The sequence below is a fragment of the Aptenodytes patagonicus genome, chromosome 7 (genome assembly GCF_965638725.1).
Source record: "Aptenodytes patagonicus chromosome 7, bAptPat1.pri.cur, whole genome shotgun sequence".
NCBI lineage: Eukaryota > Metazoa > Chordata > Aves > Sphenisciformes > Spheniscidae > Aptenodytes > Aptenodytes patagonicus.
Genome location: NC_134955.1, coordinates 53,111,194 through 53,129,047, shown reverse-complemented (window position 1 = coordinate 53,129,047; position 17,854 = coordinate 53,111,194). Strand labels below are relative to the sequence as shown.

The 17,854-nt window shown below is 38.9% G+C and overlaps 1 protein-coding gene across 2 annotated transcripts in view; it reads left to right on the top strand.

The window, feature by feature from the left end:
* The first annotated feature begins 627 nt into the window (after positions 1 to 627).
* The window catches only part of PTPN21 (protein tyrosine phosphatase non-receptor type 21), a 47,577-nt gene continuing 30,350 nt past the window's right edge, over positions 628 to 17,854 (top strand). For both annotated transcript variants that reach the window (XM_076345247.1, XM_076345246.1), the window contains exons 1-3: positions 628 to 1,025; positions 4,657 to 5,020; positions 16,399 to 16,568. In XM_076345247.1, the coding sequence (XP_076201362.1) occupies positions 4,841 to 5,020; positions 16,399 to 16,568 (350 nt within the window). In that variant the 5' untranslated portion in view covers positions 628 to 1,025; positions 4,657 to 4,840. The remainder of the gene's footprint in view (positions 1,026 to 4,656; positions 5,021 to 16,398; positions 16,569 to 17,854) is intronic.

The following is a 17,854-nucleotide window of genomic DNA, read 5'->3' as shown; positions in this document are numbered from 1 at the left end:
TATATTTGTGGGACTGGAGTGCAGCCCCTTATATGATGTTTGCATTGGTTAAACATTATTAATATTACTTAATTGATACACATTTAATGCTTGTTAAGACAGTTGTTATTAAGGGCATAATTTCTACTGACACCTTTGGGAGTTTTAATCCAAGCAAGGGCTGAAAGATCAGTCTTTAATCTGCATTTTCTTGCTGTGTATATTACCAACAGCCGAAGCTTTTCAAGGACTTTTGCTTTTAGCTGCAGACACAAATGTATGTGCATAGATCATTTGGTATGGCACATATGGATTAAACCTTGAGAATATTTCCAAGCTGGGTGAAAATAAGACCAACAAATTTTTTGGTAAGAGATTTGCCTTAATTGGAAAGGCTTAAAATAAATGATCATATGATTAAAAAAAGCAAGGATTGCCTGCTATTTGTTGTAACCCCTATTTCTGTAACGCCCCTGTAGCCAGAGAAGCAGCTGTTCATTGCTGACATTCTCCCTGCCAGGCATTCCAACTCTCTGAGGTAATGGGCTACAAGCATACGGGCCTTCGCTTTAATTCTTTCAGCGTATCCTTCCGCATGGATAGAGCGAGGGGAACGCCTCCAGGAAAAGAAATTAAATGCACACACACAGAGGCACGCAGAGACAGGCGATTTGAAAATATTCCCGAGAATGCAATTTGCGCTCATGCAGCGCAGCGTCACATGAAAGAGGCTGCCTGAAGAGCTGGCTGGCACAGGTTTATTTTGTTGTAATATTTTCTTCCACCCCCAGCTCTTTACCCAGTGGAATGATATCCAGAGCAAGTTTTTTGAGACAGGAAGTGAGGAATGTTTTCACTATGAGTGATCTGCGAAGAAGGTGGGTTAGCCGGGATAGCAGCTGTTTCGGACAAGAGGAACACAGTAAGTCAGTTCCCGAGGAATACAGATGAGATGGCTCCGGGAGAAAAAGTCTTGGAGCGCTGTGGGGTTTTTCCGGCTACACGTATGTGAAAGGAGACTCGGTGTCTTTGGATCGCTGGACAAGGTAAGGGGAAAACAGCAGGCACAGTAAAAAAATAGCGGGTGATCTTCTCTGCTGTGTACCGTAAGACTGAGGAGTTTCAAGCATTTACTTTTTGAAAAGTAAAGGCTGTAGGACTGTGCTTCTGGAGGTGGGGGAGGTTTGAGATGTGCACTTACTGCTGCTCTTTCAGTCCAAGAGTCATGTCAAAGATTAACTGGTAAAACAAGGGGAGGGTGGAGTATTCTGATTTTTTTGGCTCCCCAAATATTTCTGAAATAAATGTATGTATTTTAAGCATTTGAAATAACAGGAACCCTTTTTCACCATCATATATTGCAGTTTTATTTCGCATGCTGTCATTCACACAGGCTGTTTAAAAAAAAACTTTGTAAAGTAAAATGCTAATTATTGAGGGGGAGTGGAAGGTGTAGGTAAAGGAGAAAGATACCACAGTGCTCAGTAATCGTGCGTCAGTCATGGCCATGTTGCTGAAATTCTAAGATAATATTTTTGAAACTACGTTTGTGTTGAAATATAAATGTACAAAGTTTGGCTACTAAAGGCGTTTGTAGCTGTTGCGTGAAAATTCCAGGCTTGCTAAATAAAGGCTTGTTATTGTAGAGGTTGTCAGTTAGATTTGTAACTCCTGGCAGTATGTAGTTCCTTTTTGCTAAAGTAGCTTTATAACAATGCAGATGTGTCCGAATTTAAAGTAATGCAGAAGGCATGAGGGCACCTAGCATTGCAGTATGCACAGCTGCTGAATAAAACCAGCACAGCTGTGTTTGCAAGAAGTACACATGGCTAGCAGTAGAAGTTACTGAATGATACCTCAGTGTTACTCATCGAACTTGCCTTTATTCTGCAATGTTTATTATATGTCAGAAATTTTCTTTTTTAGTTGGTCTTTTGTGACATGGACTGGAAGTTAGTTACTTAAGTTTTCCTTGTTATAAACGTGCTTCAGAAGTAATGAAGATTATGTCAGACATGTACCGAGTTAAAATGAAACCATTTAGGGCAAACGCTCCGTAGAGCAATAAATGCAAACAACAGATCATAACCTGAAGAGCGCTTCTGGCATGTTCTGAGAATTCTGCTCTAAACTTCCTTCCTATGCTTGCATTGCTACCTGCCTGCATAGCGAAATAACTGAAAGTCTGAGATTGCCTAATGTCAGCATTAGATGGTTTGGAAATTTCACCTGTCAGGTCAGCCTCTGGTTAGTGATTTTTTTAAATTTTTTTCCCCATGCCCTTAGAATACTTTTCTAAGGGCCTGATGGGGGCACAAAAGTTTGAAAGTCTTTCATATTCAGTGGTACTACATAAAAACTGAGATTAAAACAGCACTGCACTTCTGACTGCAGCTTTCAGAAAGATGAGTAAGTTGGTTTCTCTCACAGCTGTAGCATCGAAGAAAGTGCGTAACTGTGCAAAGAATGTATTGGAAAACGGGCCCCGGGGACGTGAGCTGAGGTCAGTCAGCCAAGTTACTCTGCCAGGAATAAACCCAGTGTGAGATTCTGCTGGCAGTGGGCAGGAAACTAAAAGCTTCTGTCTGTGGAGCATTCCCTGCATGCTGCTCCAGGGGGGCAGGATTTGGAGGATCAAAGTGCAGAGTGAGTAATAAAGCAAGGAGTCCCCGTGTATCCTAAATTTTTCAGGGCAACCTGTTGCTATCAGTTGTTACTTATGCTGCAGCTGCACCCAAAAATAAATTGGTGTTTGGGGCAGGGTTTTTTTGATTCAATTAAGATTTTAGGTGGTATCTGTTGAGGACGGGGATTGTGTAGCATGGTAGAACTGCTTCCAGATTATTAGAAACATGCTCATGAATTATGCTTATGGTCATTCTTTGGAGTACGGTTGCAAAGATGTCATTGAGGAAAAATGCCATGCTGCCTCCTCTTTCTCCCCATTTTAAGCCTTTAGCATCTTTCGGCCTGCCATTCTTCTTTGCCGTGCTGCTTACAAGGGAGTAGGGAGTCTGATACGCGGTTTCCAATCTAAAGAGTTTGTGGTTGTGTTGAATAACATTGAATTTCTAGGTATGTGTATAAATCTACAAGTAGTATGTGGCTATCTATTTGTTTACAGCTATACCTTTGAGTTTAAAAACAGGTGCGCTAGGAAGACTACTTCTTCCGATTCCCCCACTCCAAATAAAATGATGTCTTCGTGTTCTTCCTGTCTGGTAGTTCTAAGAGTCTTCAGAAATCCAATTGCGCCTTTTAAAATGTGCTACTAATACACACCAGCCTGAAAAAACCGTAGGTGGTGTCTTTTTCCGTTCAGGCGGTGCGGCGCTGCCGCTAGAGGTCCCCCGGCAGAGCTCCCCCGGCAGAGCTCCCCGCGCCAACAGCGGCGAACAATGAGAGGAAGAAGCGTAGCTTTCCCCCGGCCCGGCCCTCGGCCGCGGCGCGGCGCGGCCCGGCCCGGCCCGCGGGCTGTGGGCAGCGCGGGCTCGGCGCGGCGCGGGCAGGGCGGCGGCCGCCAGGCGCACGGCGCTTGCTCCGGCCCGGGGTGTTGCGTGGGGCCGGGAGGCACATCGCCCCCAGCCCTGCGGCGCGTCGCTGTGAGGGAGGCGGTGCAAACCGCCCCCCCCCCCCCCCAGGCGACGGTGGCTTTATGTCGCGTGTGTGAAGCGCTCCCACTTTAGTGGTAGCCCCAGCGCCCAGTTGCGCTGTAGCGGCTGCCCTCAACACACGTACTTCTGCAGAAAAAAACCCTGTATTTAGAGAATGCTTTTATTTTGCATGTCCTACTGAAACCCAGCACTAGCAAGAGTGATAAATTTCTCAGGCTAGGGTGCGTGCGGTGAGAAAACACTTGAAAGAGGAGAAAGGCGAAGCTTGCACGTTAGGGAGTTGACCAGAGGGGAGACGTGAAGGTGTTTGCAAAAGGTGGGGAAATGGGTGGCTACCTTTAGACTGAGAATACGTATGTTTTTCAAGGAAAAACTGGAAAATAAAGGGTTCTCAGAATTCATGTACTCTCTTGGTGAGGCAAAGCGTAAGCTGAAACATCGTACAGCAGTTTAGTATAAGAAATAATGGTACAACTAGCTGCAATTCAGGGAAAATTAGAGGAATTGGATTTTAATTATCTGGTAGGCAATGGCTAAGGTGTGAGCTTTAATGCCCCTCTTCCTGCCTTTCTTTTTTTTTTCCTTAATCGTTTATGGGGCTTGGTTTTGTGTTTAATCCAACAGATAGCAGCTGAGGCTGCATGCTGCTCTGAAAAACAAGCCAGATTGCTGGTTTTGCTCTTAAAGAAAATGCCTTTGTTCAGTATTAGAAATACCTTGGGCAACTCAGACTTCTTAGAGGTGTTTCATTTAAATACTGATTCAGTTTAGAAATACTTATTTTAACACATTGCAGCCGCATTTGATTAAGAATCATTATTCACTTGCGAGTTTAAAAAAAAAAAATCAACTTGCCAAAGACCGGTGTTGTCTGTGGAAAAACCAGAAACACTGGTGCTTATTTCATTATTTGAATGTGTAACAGCTCTGCATTTTGGAAAAGTAGACTGATTATTTAGATTTAGAAAAAATATACGTTATTTTTCCCATGTTACCATTCCCCCTTCAGTCAAAGTATTTCCGATTCTCGTATTTATTCTCTTTCTCTTTTGCTCCTTACTAGGATTCCAGTGGATGCCCCTTCTACTTGTCTCTTGGTGGAAAACTTGCTTGTCTTTAATGGATACTGCTGCTGCTGGTTGATCTCTGGAGATTTTACAACTCCTTACCTTTTGAGAGAAGAGAGCTGCTTGTCCCCTCCCAAGGTCCCAGTCGTACTAGCTTTTTACCAGTGGGGGGAAAAGAAGATGCCTCTACCTTTTGGGTTAAAATTGAAACGAACTCGACGTTACACAGTATCCAGCAAGAGTTGCTTGGTGGCTCGTATCCAGCTGCTCAATAATGAATTTGTGGAGTTCACGCTGTCGGTGGAAAGCACAGGCCAGGAAAGCCTGGAAGCAGTGGCTCAGAGGCTTGAATTGCGGGAGGTAAGCGAACTGTCCAGCGAAGGCATGATTTTTGTCTCTGGTGCTAGGTGACCTATGTGGTGAATCCTTACCATTTGGGGCAATCAGTTTATTTACTGGAGCAGCAATCCTGTGTTCCCCTTGTTTCTTCACGTTCTGATCTTGATGAGGACTTGGATTGCTCCAAAACAGTTGCAAAAGTTACATTACAGAGCTAGGGAATGCCCAAGGGGAGGACATGTGAGAAGTGGCAGTGAATAGAAGCTTAGAGCGATAAACAAAGCAACTGTTTTTTAAACCTGACAATGCTGAAAATGCTGTTTAAAAAACCCCACAAAGCAACAAAAAAAAATTTCTGCCTAAGCAACGTGGTTAAGAATTACTGCAAGACTTGAGACAACTTTTAGCTAAGGATATGAAAGAGGGTGTTATTTATATGCATGTATTTCTTTCTGATGGATTAGTGATGTGAAAAGAACCTAAAGCACAAAATGTGATAAGTGTACCACTGGCCAACTATTTGTATTGCTTGTTCAAATACCACAAACATGTTTGCAGACACTGTCTTGGAGCAAGCATATAGTCATTTAGACTGAGCGCTGGCCTCGTGGGGAAACACGGTTTGCACTAGTTGAATCTGTATATATATCTGTGTAATCTGCCTTTTTCCTCAAAAATTCTTTACTTGATACTTTGAAGGATCCTTTTGCAACTGAAACTTACTCCTCTCCCACACATTTGGTGGTTATTCATACATCTCCTGTATCGAGTGAATTACTTCTGAAATGCTGAGCTGCGAAATGTTGTTTATAGAAATCTACATAGTCTACCAAAATATGAACCAATGTCCTTGTTTTATAATTTTGTTGAACACAGGTAGATTTGATTGCAGTAGTTGAATGCTCTCAATCCTGTGTAAACTGATGTTTCCCACGAGAGTCTCAAAAGGTTTAGTTCATTTTGTAGTCATAAAACTGTGACAGCATGTGTGCTTTTGGGGGGAAGGAGAGAGAAAACTTGTCATAAAAGTTTAGTGTTACTAACATTTTTCTGAAAAAAGATGCTTTTGCTCTGTTACGTGGCCTGCCATATAATGGTGTTTTGAATATGGGATTCAAATACAGGATGAAAACCGTAGACATAGGTAACCAAGAGTAATCGTAAAAATAATTGTTGTCTAATAACTATGACTTTTTTGAAATGTTACCTTTTCTTTGTCAAGCAATCGCAACTGCTTATAACTTTGCTCAAATATTGAGCAAATAAATTCAGGACTCAATCCTGCAAACATTTGTAACTGTACACAGCATGCATTACTGTAGGATTTCTCAGTAGGAAATGCTATATACAGTCAGGGTTTTTTTCAGAAATATTTTTTTTTCTGTTTGGAGAATAATAAATAAATGAAATAGATGTGACTCCATTAATCTCTAAGTGTTTGTTTACTGTTGTTGTTTTCAATCCCAATATGCATTCCTGTAGATTCTCCAAATATTTTTTTTTAGTGTACAGTTATTTTGGAAAAATGCAATTCTGTGCAACAGTATGACTTCCTTTTTTTTTTTTTTATCTTGCTCCTTCTAGCAAAGGGAGACTACTCTCGTAGCCTTAGTGTTTACTTAGAACACATCAGATATCATATATTTAGAATTCAGTTATTGTTGTGTGAATGGAGTTTGTCAATTTTATCTCTCCACTTTCAGATGTCACTGCTAAGTCAACAGAAGGTGAAGAATTTTAACTGTATTTGGTTTGCAAAACGCAAAGGCTTTGTCTTCCTGAATGATGACTGCTAGCTTTTATTGAACTAGTCACAGAGTGTTGGAGATGCAGGGTTTTTTTAGCTATTCTTCATTACCTTTTTCTTCGGAGCTACTCCTAAAAAATCTGTTTTTTAAAAAAAAAAAAAGAGAAAGATGGCAATTCCCTCAATTAGGAGTCATATATCAGACTAAGGGAGTTGACAGTACACTATTGAACTCTGAGCGGATTCCTTCAGTCATGCATTCTTGCATGGATTATTTTGGCAGGAAAATGTGTTGCAATAAAAGGGAATGGAAAGTAGGGCTATAAATTACTTTCCAGAGCTTGCATTCAAAAAATGTTGTTCTGCCTTTAAATAGTCAGATTTGCCAAGCAGATACTGGATCATTCCTGACTGCTTGCTTAGTAGAAAGTTTCAGAAAGAAAAATTTGCTCAGCACTTCGCTTAAATCTGCAAAAACAACATTAATCCTTGATACTGTAAAATACTAAGTACTTTCTATAAGATGTTGCATATTGTTAATACACTAAGCCTCCTTAAAGCTTGAGTGTGAATTCGGAGTGTTAAACATGAAAGTATGACTGTTTATTTGAATACTGAGACTTAACGCAGTTATGAAAACCGAGGCATCAGTTTCAGATTACTGTATATGGGCTACGCAGTTATGACATGCCATTCCCATGCACCTTCAAAACAGTTTATTGCAGGAGGTATGAGGGGAATCTCTACCTTTTTACACATTGAATGGTAAAATTTGTAAATGTCTCTTTCTCTCTGGTGTAGTCTGCAATTACTGAATTTGGGCAGTAAATTGAACGGCTTATTTGTAATGTTGTGCCATCTTTTAAGATATTTGTTTTAACAGATCTTTATGTAAATGAGAAAACACTGGTTTTCTTTTGATTTTCCCGTTAGTACTTCTCAATTTCCAAGTTGTATACTAGTATGGGCACATAGTTAGGGTTTAGGAAGTCTTAAGAATGTTGACAATTTTATTTTTTTATTGAATGGTAGACTTTACAGAAAAGTGAAATGAATGCATTAAACTAAGAAGAATATCTTCTGGTATTCCCAGAATGTGACTCATCAGCAATGGGTATGTAATCCAGCTCTCTCAAACTGAGGAACTGGGGAAAGAAGCCAAAGGGAAAAGGGAACATAAGTTACTTACCCTTTGTAGCACAGCCTGTCTTTTATCCTGTGAGAGAACTATAACCAAACTTGATTTATGCAAAAAGCTGTATTTGTTGCCGAAAACTCTTCTGGAATTACAAGTTTTGAAAAACTGCTGAGAGCTCCGATTGTTAACTACCTTAAAAAGCATGTGCAGCGCTGCTCATCTTGCATCTAGGGCATGCGTATACAAATTAAATACTTGAAAATATATAAATTTTTTTTTAAATGTTAATACAGCTAGATATCTATAGGATGTTTGGCAGGAAATGTTACAACCGATTTACCTCTCTTGCTGGATCTTTTATTTCTGTTTTCTAGTAACACTTATAAACCAGAAGGAAGGGGCAAATTCTGTGTACAAGCAGAGTCTGACTTAACTGCAGTTATGTAGTAGAGGTTTGGGGACAAGTACAAGAACTAATTGTAGGGAACTTCTGTGGAAAGTATGTGTAGTGCATATGCAAGTTCCTGTGTTTGTTTTGGACATGAATAGGAAAGAAGGAATCAAGGTCATCCGCATCCTGAATAACTTCAAAGTTCTGAAACAGTGCTTCAGAAATGCTTGAACTATGCTGTAAAACTTTGCTCTAAATTCTAAAGTATCAGCTCTTGTTTGGAGAAAACACATAAAAATACCTTTAATTCAGTGTGGTGGTTTCTTAAGTGTGTGTTTTGCATACGTAAAGAGTGTTTTTAAAATAAGACCAAGTATAACTGTAAATATTCTTACAGGTGTTTGAATCAGTAAACATATTGACTGGCAAAATACAGTTGGGCCAAGTCATGACAGAACGGTTATTAACATAATTATGTTTATGCCTTGTATCAAAGTCTGACAAAATTTTAGCTAATGCTTGGAGAAATAAGAGGAGAAGCAGCACTCATAGTTGAACTGCTATGCTTGCCTCTCTGAATCAAATTTTTCTTAAAATTAGGAAAGGAGAAATTGTCATGGAGGAATGTATATAAAAATACAGACCTTCAGTGTGTAATCTAATTAATTTAAAAGATGCTACTTTATTGAAAAACAAACTTGACTCCATCTAAAACATATTAAGTGTGCTGTAATTGTAATTTAGGAGCCAGGATAAGTTGAAGGATAGAGCATTCAGCCAAAAATCAGTAATTGCCTCAGTGCAATTGTTGTAGGTCTTCCTTTTTTGGAAGGAAAAAAGCTATATATTCAGGTATAGGATTTGCACTCAGTCATATTACACCGAGCAGCACAAAATTAAGGTTTTTCCATGCAAGCAGTTGTGGCAATTAGGAAGCCTTGCCCCTGATTTCTTTAGCTTTTTTATAAAGTTAGGTCAGAATTTGAATATACCTCTTAATTGTATTTTTTCACTGTCACAATGTCTGCTAATTGCTGTATAGTTTTATACGAATTCTGACAGAAGAGGTTTTCTTTACTTCTGAAGCAAAGACATTAGTTTATTGTTTAGTATTTCTAGACTATGAAATTTTGCTTTTACCCACTGTAAAGCAATCAGAATGTAAGGCTCTGATGAATGGGAACATGATACTTCTTTTAATGTCAGTGCTGTGCAAGGTGTGAGTCAAAAGCAGGTATGCGAGTCCATCCTTCTCGGAGCCTCGGACAGTGGTGGGAAAAAGTAACATGATTTAAAAAAAAAAAGTATGTGTCAACATTTCTTGGTCATGTTGATTGATAACTGACCTGTTTCTGCAAGAAGTTAAAATATGTCGATGGGATATAATGTCTTCTATGCACTATGAAGGTATTGCTCTTTAGCTTGTAAATTAGCCAGCTTACCTTTGTCTGATGTACTGATGAGTAGAATCTGCCTTGCCTGTCAGAAGACTGTTTATTCAAGATATCTGAAGGGTGTAAAACACAGTGTATTGTGATTTGTGCAATGTTTTAATTTGAATAAATTAGAATATGTCAGATTACCTTGCTAAGTATTGATTTTTGTTTGTTTATTTCTTATCCCTGCTGTTTTGCTTTAAGTTATAGATGGCAATTGCTTTGTTTATTTAGCATTTGTGAAACCTGTATTGGAGTAGTTGGGGGGGGAGGGGGAGAGAGAGAGTGTGTTGGAAAAAAGGTTTCCTTTATGAAAGAACTAAGACTTAAGACTGACTTCTCTCTGTATTCGTATAGCTATCCTGCTAAATCCTCCCTCCTGCAGCTACAGTTGAAGATCTTCTCAGTACTAGAACAACAAAAATAGTATAAGCGAAAGTACCCTAAAGTGAGTTGTTTCAAGATGGGGAAAAGGGAGGGGGTTTTATGAGGCTAGCCAGTGGTCCTCCTTTTTCTGGAAGAAGAATTGGTCGTAGAGGAGTGCAAATTTCCACTCGATGGCTGGTACATGGCAAGACTCAGGTTTCTTTCTCCACCACTTCCAGGAAGTCTTGGATCTTGTACACTGTCCAGTCCAGGCTGCTCCAAATCCTTTCTCCCCTAGAGATTGGGAAGATTTGTGGAGGAGGTGGTCTGCTGTGATAAGAGTGGAGTTTCTGGAGAATTTTCAAAGCCTCTTGTCTCCTTCCGTAGTTCTTAACATTGGACGTAGGGTAAAACTTTCTTTCACATGGTATCTGGCAGTCGTGCACAGTACGAGATTATTGACCCAGTTCTCCTGCATGCAGTTTAAATAAACTGTGATACCCTGGTGGCAGGAGCTGTTTTGTATCCAAGCATATAATAAAGCTAGACGCAGTGGAGCCCTTGGGCTAACTGGGATTTTATAAGTCTGACTGCAGTGCTTATCCTTCAATAATGAGAAGGTGTTTTCAGCACTCTGTTCAGGAAAGTCTTATGGCTTGTTTTATTTGTATGTACCAGTGTAAAAGAGGAAAAGCCTGAAAATATATTTTGATTGCATTCTTCTGTAAATGCTGTTACTGTTTTTTTTTTTTTAATATCTTGCCTCACATCTTGGATGGTGATTCCTCAGGTCACTGTGGAATCCTTGGGGCAGGTAGCAGATTGCATTAATTAGAAGGCACTGTATTAACAATTAGAAAACAATTCTCTTTTCCAGTCTATTTGTAACCTGTGAGATATTCTGGAAGATTTGTAATATAGGATTATGGAAATTAGCTGGGAAATATATAATTAAATATATAAGTTTGAAGTAAACTTTGAACACTGCTATGCCTCAGGGGAATGTGTGGTAAAGTCTGTTTGTCCTCCCTGCTTCCATCCGCAAAAAACGGTTGTTTTTTTTTCCTTTAGTCTGAGGTTTTATAGAGAATGATATTTTTTTCTTTTTTTCTTTTTTTTTTTTAAAGATGGCAGTAATAGTGTTGTCTCAAAATCCTAGGGAACATAACTTTTTCTTTATATTTAATTGCCAAAAAATGGAAGGCACAGTTGAGTTTGGGGATCATAATAGGTGCTGTTAAGCTCAAGTGAGAAGATTACACACATTTTATATCTGGCATATACATTTGTAATTTTTATTTCTTTTCTAGATAGTGTAAACTGTGACCAAAATAGACCCTGAGATTCTATATTAAAACTTCTTTTTAATACTGCTAATCAGAATAACTGATATATACAAATGATGTTTAGATTAGAGCCAAAGTGGAACTATATTAGGGATGAGGCTGATCCATATTGAGGAAAATAGAACTAAACGCTGCATTTAATTTTAGCTAACTAATATCAGGCAGTTGGTTCAGGGAAGAAGGACTATCTCATTGATTCCATTTCAAATTATAAACCAGATGACGAACAGCAAAGTATGCTCAATAGATGTGGAAACTGATGAGAATTTTAAGATTTAAAGCTCAGTTTTTAATGGGTTTGTAATAGATAACATTTTTTTTTTTTTTAAAAAAAAAGGTGTTATTTAATTTACAACCAAGAATTTCTCAGTAAGCTGTTTCTCTTTGTCAGCACCAATTCTATAATGACATAAAATCACATAATAGTTTGAGTTGGAAGGGCCCGCTGAGGGTTGCATGATCCCACCCTCTGCTCAGGAAGGCCAGCTTGGATCAGGTGTCTCAGGGATTGCCTGGGTGAGTTTTGAGGGCCTCCAAGGACAGAGCTTTGACGCCTTTTGGGCTACCTGTTCCAGTGTTTGGCTAGTCTTGTTGTGAAATTTTTTTCCTGATCTAACTGCAATTTCCCACATTGCAGCTTGTGCCCAGTGCTTCTCAAACTTGCAGTGAGCACTTCCAAAAAGAGTCTGGCTCCGTCTTCTCTATACCCCGCTTTTAGGCAATTGAAGTCCACAGCACGATTTTACTTTAGTCTCTTCTTAAGATTGATCAGCCCCACTTCTCTGACTCTCATCATACATCATGCCAAAAGATATAATATAGTCACCTACAGTAATGTAGTTTTGTGGCACTCATACCTGACGAAGCTCCTCTGCTTAGCTTAGGAAGTCTGGCTGACTTCATAGATGAAGTCACTCCACTCCCACCAACTTGTGAGCTGTAATACTGTGTTGGGCTTTTGGTACCTTAGCGTTCTTGATAAGTCTTGAACTTTTATGCAAAAATGCTTACTATTCCTGTCCGTAGTGACAGAAAGCGGCTAGGTAGAAAGTAACTGTGCATAAGTTGTATGTTCTTTTTATTTCTATTTGATTTTCTTCAAAAGGGTTGGGTTGTGAATAAGTCACTAAAATAAATGAATCTCAAAGTAGTGTTAATCTTAACAGCTTAACATATTTTAAGAATTATGCCATGACATTCTTTTTAGAATTGGGTGTTGTCCTGAGCTGCTAATAATAAAATGTTTTAGCAATGAATAAAAATGGATTCTATTTTAATCAGTGCGAATATTCCAGGGTGCATTAAGCTCCTCTGAAAACTCACCGGATCAAATTCTGCCCTTGAAGTGAAAGGTTTGCATACAAGTCAGAAGACAGGCTTTGGTCCATAGTATTTTGCTTGGCTTTCATTTTATTTTTGATAGTCCAAGATTGGAGGAATTTGTAAGGGAAAATACCGTGGCAGAAAAATCTTGTTTAAAGATATGCTGGATTCCAGAGAATATTTTAAAACGCGGAAACATTTTTCTTAGTCTGTTGTGCCAGTAACTACTCGGTTCTGTGGATAGGCATGAAAAAGTGGACAGTGCTTTAAAGAAACAGACCCGTGCAAGTGATCATCATGCCTTAAAAAGAGGCTATACATTCAGTTTAAGACATCAGGCTGTAGAACCAGGAGTATCTTACATCAGAGAGTTTGAAGCAGTGGTGGTGTTACCAGAAGTTTGTGCTCTTTCTCTCCTTACCTTTCTGTTACACATCTGTGCTTCTTTGAGGCTTAAATACACCATGGCTGCAGATGAAAGTTATTCAAACAGTTGCTTAGAAATTTTTGCATACATTTTTAGTTGGTTTCCAAAAGTGTTTGTGCGGTATCTTTTATAGAAGTCTTTCAACTTTGTTGGTGTGCTTTTGTGGTTCTGTAGCTGTTACCCTCAGGTTTCAGTCTCTGCCTTGGCCTCTGCTCTCACCCAGAAGGTTGTGCTTCGACGTTTCAGATCGCACTCAGCCGCGGGGCCAATGCAGTTGACCTGTTGGGCAGGTGGGCTGGGCCAGCGCAGTAGGCTTTCTTTTTTGAGCTCTTCGTAGCAAGTGAGATCAAGTAGCTCATGGCATATAGTGCAACTTTAACTGTTGTTTTTATTTTTTGGTCCTCTAGTTTACTTACCATCTTGCATTATATATACGTTACATTTATAACACTCGGAAGTTACAGGGTGTCAGCATCACAGTCTGACTTTGGCTCCTGTGACTGTGCGCATGGTGTTAACAGTCTTGTAATGAAAGAGGAATAGACTTTTTACATGCATTCCTTTCCTCATTCAGTCTGCAGGAAAGATTGAGGAGTAGTCATTCGGTACATTTTATCCTTTTCAGTATGTGATGTTGCAGTGAACAGAGTATTTCTTTCTTAATGGAGTTTGTGTGGTACTACTGTTACAATTCCTAACATCTTACGGAATCTTAAGATACTGTCTTCTCAATATCCTTGTGGGGTGGCGGAGGTTACCACACACTATATCTTATGGTTGGGGGATTGAAGCACAGAAATAAAAGCAAATGTTGTCTAAGGTATTGGCAAACTTTGTGCACCTGGACTGAGAAATTTAGAAAACAGTGTTGTTTATAGTATTTGTATTCAGAGCCATATTCCTTTTGTCCTCTTGAAACTGGAAGTATTTATGACTTCTTAAATTTGACTCTTGGTTTTCAGAATTCAGAAGTGAAGAGCACACAGTGTCCACCTGTGAAAAATTTGGTTTGTAGGATTTGCTTTGCAAGAGAACTGTTTCTGATGTGGGAATACAGTCTGTTTCTCTGTGGTGATTTTTAAACTTTCCCAACCATGAAACTATTTTGTAGAAATCAGCATTCTGCCTTTTCTCCAGATATCTTCCACTATACTGAAAAACTGCTTTTTTGTTCTATGAACAGTTCTAATTAAATTTAATTTTTGTATTACAGCCTGCCTTTTTATCAAATAGGACCAGAGTTGTCTTAGAGTTTGCAGAAGGGATCTTAGTTAAGGTTAAATGGGCAGACTTCACCCTAACATTTTTTTTTATCTTCTGAATACTGATTTTGCAATTACATAGAATCATAGAATAGTTTGGGTTGGAAGGGACCTCTAAAGGTCATCTAGTCCAACCCCCAAACATGGTAACAGTAATTTTAATTTAGGGGATTTTTTTTTTAAACATTGGGGAAAAAAAACCCACCAAAACCCACCAACAATCACTTAAAACTGTGATGATGCTAATTTGGAGAGGGGTGAAGAAGTGCATTTTGCCAGTATGCAATGTCAAAGGAACATTATGCCTTAGAATTGGCTCTAATTTCCCAGTTTTGCTAGTTTCCCAGAGAAAATGCTTTTAGGGAATAGATGGTTTTATTAATCTAATGCTACACCTTGACTTTTGTGCCCAGAATTACTTAATGATCTGTGCTGATACGGAGCATTGACTTCACTGCTGTCCTTGAAGTTTGGGATGTAGCGTACCTGCCCATGCTCTGGTGGTTAAATGCATAGTCAGCCTGTCAGAGCTGTAAGGGATAGCCAGAGTCTCATGAGGGTAGACTCTTCATCCTGTTTTGACTATAAACTAAGAAGATGTATGTATATGAATTTTAAGATGTGTATATAAGCGAGTTTTCACAGGAAAGTACTAAAGTGACCTTTGTCTACTACCAGCTGTCGCTCCCCCATGAATTTCAAATCTGTGCTCCAAAGCATCAAAATGCTAGAGCTTCTGAGAAAACAACAGTAGATACTTTGTTTGCTAGGTAGACAACTTTTCCAAGTCTAATTCACAGAAATTATTGATGTAAAAAAATCATTATGATGAATGGTCCTTTGTTTTATAAAACTTCCTCCTTAATAGCTTTATTTTATATAAGTTAAAAGATCTGAAAATATATAAAGAAAAGTATTGGATTAAAGGTGTTGGAATTTCTACCATTTCTACATATAATAATGTGTATGTAGCAAGGACTTGGAGAATTTCCATGTAAATGCCTACAGACGTAATTAGTAGCATTCCCTTATCTCCCTCCCTCAGTTAAAAAACCTGTAATTATGATTTCTAGTTTTGCTATGATAATGACATGAATATTTCCCAGTCCATATCTGTTTGCTGATCCAGAACTGAGTAAAATAAGTACTGCAGAAGCAGATTTTAATCAGTTTAAACATAGTGGAGAAATTTAAATTTGAATGAGTGGCTCTGCAGTGTGGATTTAGAACGATATTGTGGAGTGATAGAAAAATATTCTGGTCCAAACTCCTTCTCAGAAGAGATCTAATCAAAGTTAGATTGTGTTGCTCAAGATGTTGTCCAGTGGGATTTTGACATTCCAGGGATGGACAGCCATCAGCCTCTCGGGGCAATCTGTTCCAGTGCATACTGTATTTTGTGTTTTGGCTTGGTCAAGAGTTGCCTGCTCAGGCAAGGTAGCTTGCTGCTGTACCTGGTCGTTTTTTTGCTCGTGGGATGAGCCATACATGTGCTTTAATGAGCTTGTCTTTGACTGACCAGCTGTCCTGTGCTCTTTTGTCCTTCAGCATCCCATGTGAGCCTGCCTGCCAGTTCCCCAGAGAAGCCATACTTTGCTTTCCTGCTGTCCAGTGTCATTTTCTATTTGCCTTCCTCACTTCTCTTAGTTTCCTGTCACACGTAAATGCTTACTACTAACATCTGTGGGTTGCCACAACAGGGTCAGGGACTGTTTGCAATTAAAGAGTAGGTGCGGTAATGTTTTAGGTGGGGGACCTTATGTACATGGATTGCTTATCTGACATGGAAGTAATGTCTGCTTTTGATATTAAATCTCTCTCCAGTTCTCTAAGTTTTCAATAACCCATAGCCTTAATCAGTGTTTTAAAACCTTTATTTCTAAGTAGCAAGACTTTCATACAATGTATTTTATCAAATATCACAATAGTAACTTTTTTCATCATTTAAATGCCTCTTTTTCAGATTACATATTTCAGTCTGTGGTATTATAATAAGCAGAATCAGCGCAGATGGGTAGATTTGGACAAGCCTCTGAAAAAGCAGCTGGACAAATATGCCTTGGAGCCAACTGTGTATTTTGGAGTAGTGTTCTATGTGCCTACTGTTTCTCAGCTTCAGCAGGAGATTACCAGGTAAACTTCATACATGTGTCTATAATTTTGCTTTCAGCATTCTGAAGTGTATGGTTTATTTAAAAATTGTCTGCTTTCCCTCCCCAACCTCTATAGAAATGGAAGTCATTACTTTAGGCAGAATTTATGTTCAAACTGTGTATTTATTTCCCTTTCAAATATTTAAAATATGTGATGAACTAAGCAAACAACTAAATTTTTCGTGATCTTAGGAATCTATTCAAACCTGGTTTTAGTAATAGGCATACTTGCACGGTTAGACTTTTAATTGTTTTAGTCCCTTCATGTTTGTCTCTCTTTTTTTGTTTTGAAGAGCCATATGTTGCTTTTGGGGACGTCCATCCTGCACAAAGCACATGCAGATTTTATTGAGCTATGCTTTCCTTTATTTTGCTTTCAGTACTTTCTGTACTTTCGGTACAATACATTGGCAAACTACAGGCTAAGCTTTGGCTTGTGATTTTTTTTGTGTATCACTGGGCAATGAAGGTGGATGTTAGCTTTGATATCATAGATCCCTTTCTACTTTGAATCTGGGGAACATCACATAAGTGGGTGCTGGCTGCAGCGGAAAAGTAAAAATGAGTATATATACTGGCCAGTTATTCCTATGGGCCTAGTGTAGAAGCCTACATTGGCTTCTAGAGTCTTAATGTGTGTAGTTGTTCTGATTTAATTATTATTTTCAACAGGCAAATGAGTACAAAACCAGTAACTGGATTACAAACATATATTTGTTATTTCAGAAATATGTGCTTGCATTAATTAACCCATTTAAGCTGGTAACTCCAAGTTGGCCCTGCTTTGAGTGGGGAGCTGAACCAGATGATCACTTAGAGGTCCTTTCCAACTTAATTTATTGTGTGGTTACATGAAACTCTCTTTATATACCCTGGTGCTAGAATACCTTGCCAGCGACCTTTCCCACTAATTGTGGTGTGAAAGCTTTTCAGGGAGATAAGCCTCTTGGTGCAGACACTGGTGCTGTAATATATTGCTCAATGCCTGGCAGCTTTAGTTTCTGTTTTATGTGTAATTTCTGTAAGATTATTTTCTTTCTGAAAACTCTGAAGTTTTGGGCTTTTTCTCAGCAATTTTACTGGCTTAAAAAGTCATTCTAGTGGTCTTTCTTTTTTCTTTTTTTTTTTTTTTAATAAATCTTTGGTTCAGATTCTGTTGGTGTACTAGGATGCATTAGGGTAAGATATATGTAAGATATATTCAAAAATATATGTCATGGTGTTGCATTGAATAGCTGAATCGCCTGAAAAACTTTGAATATTCTT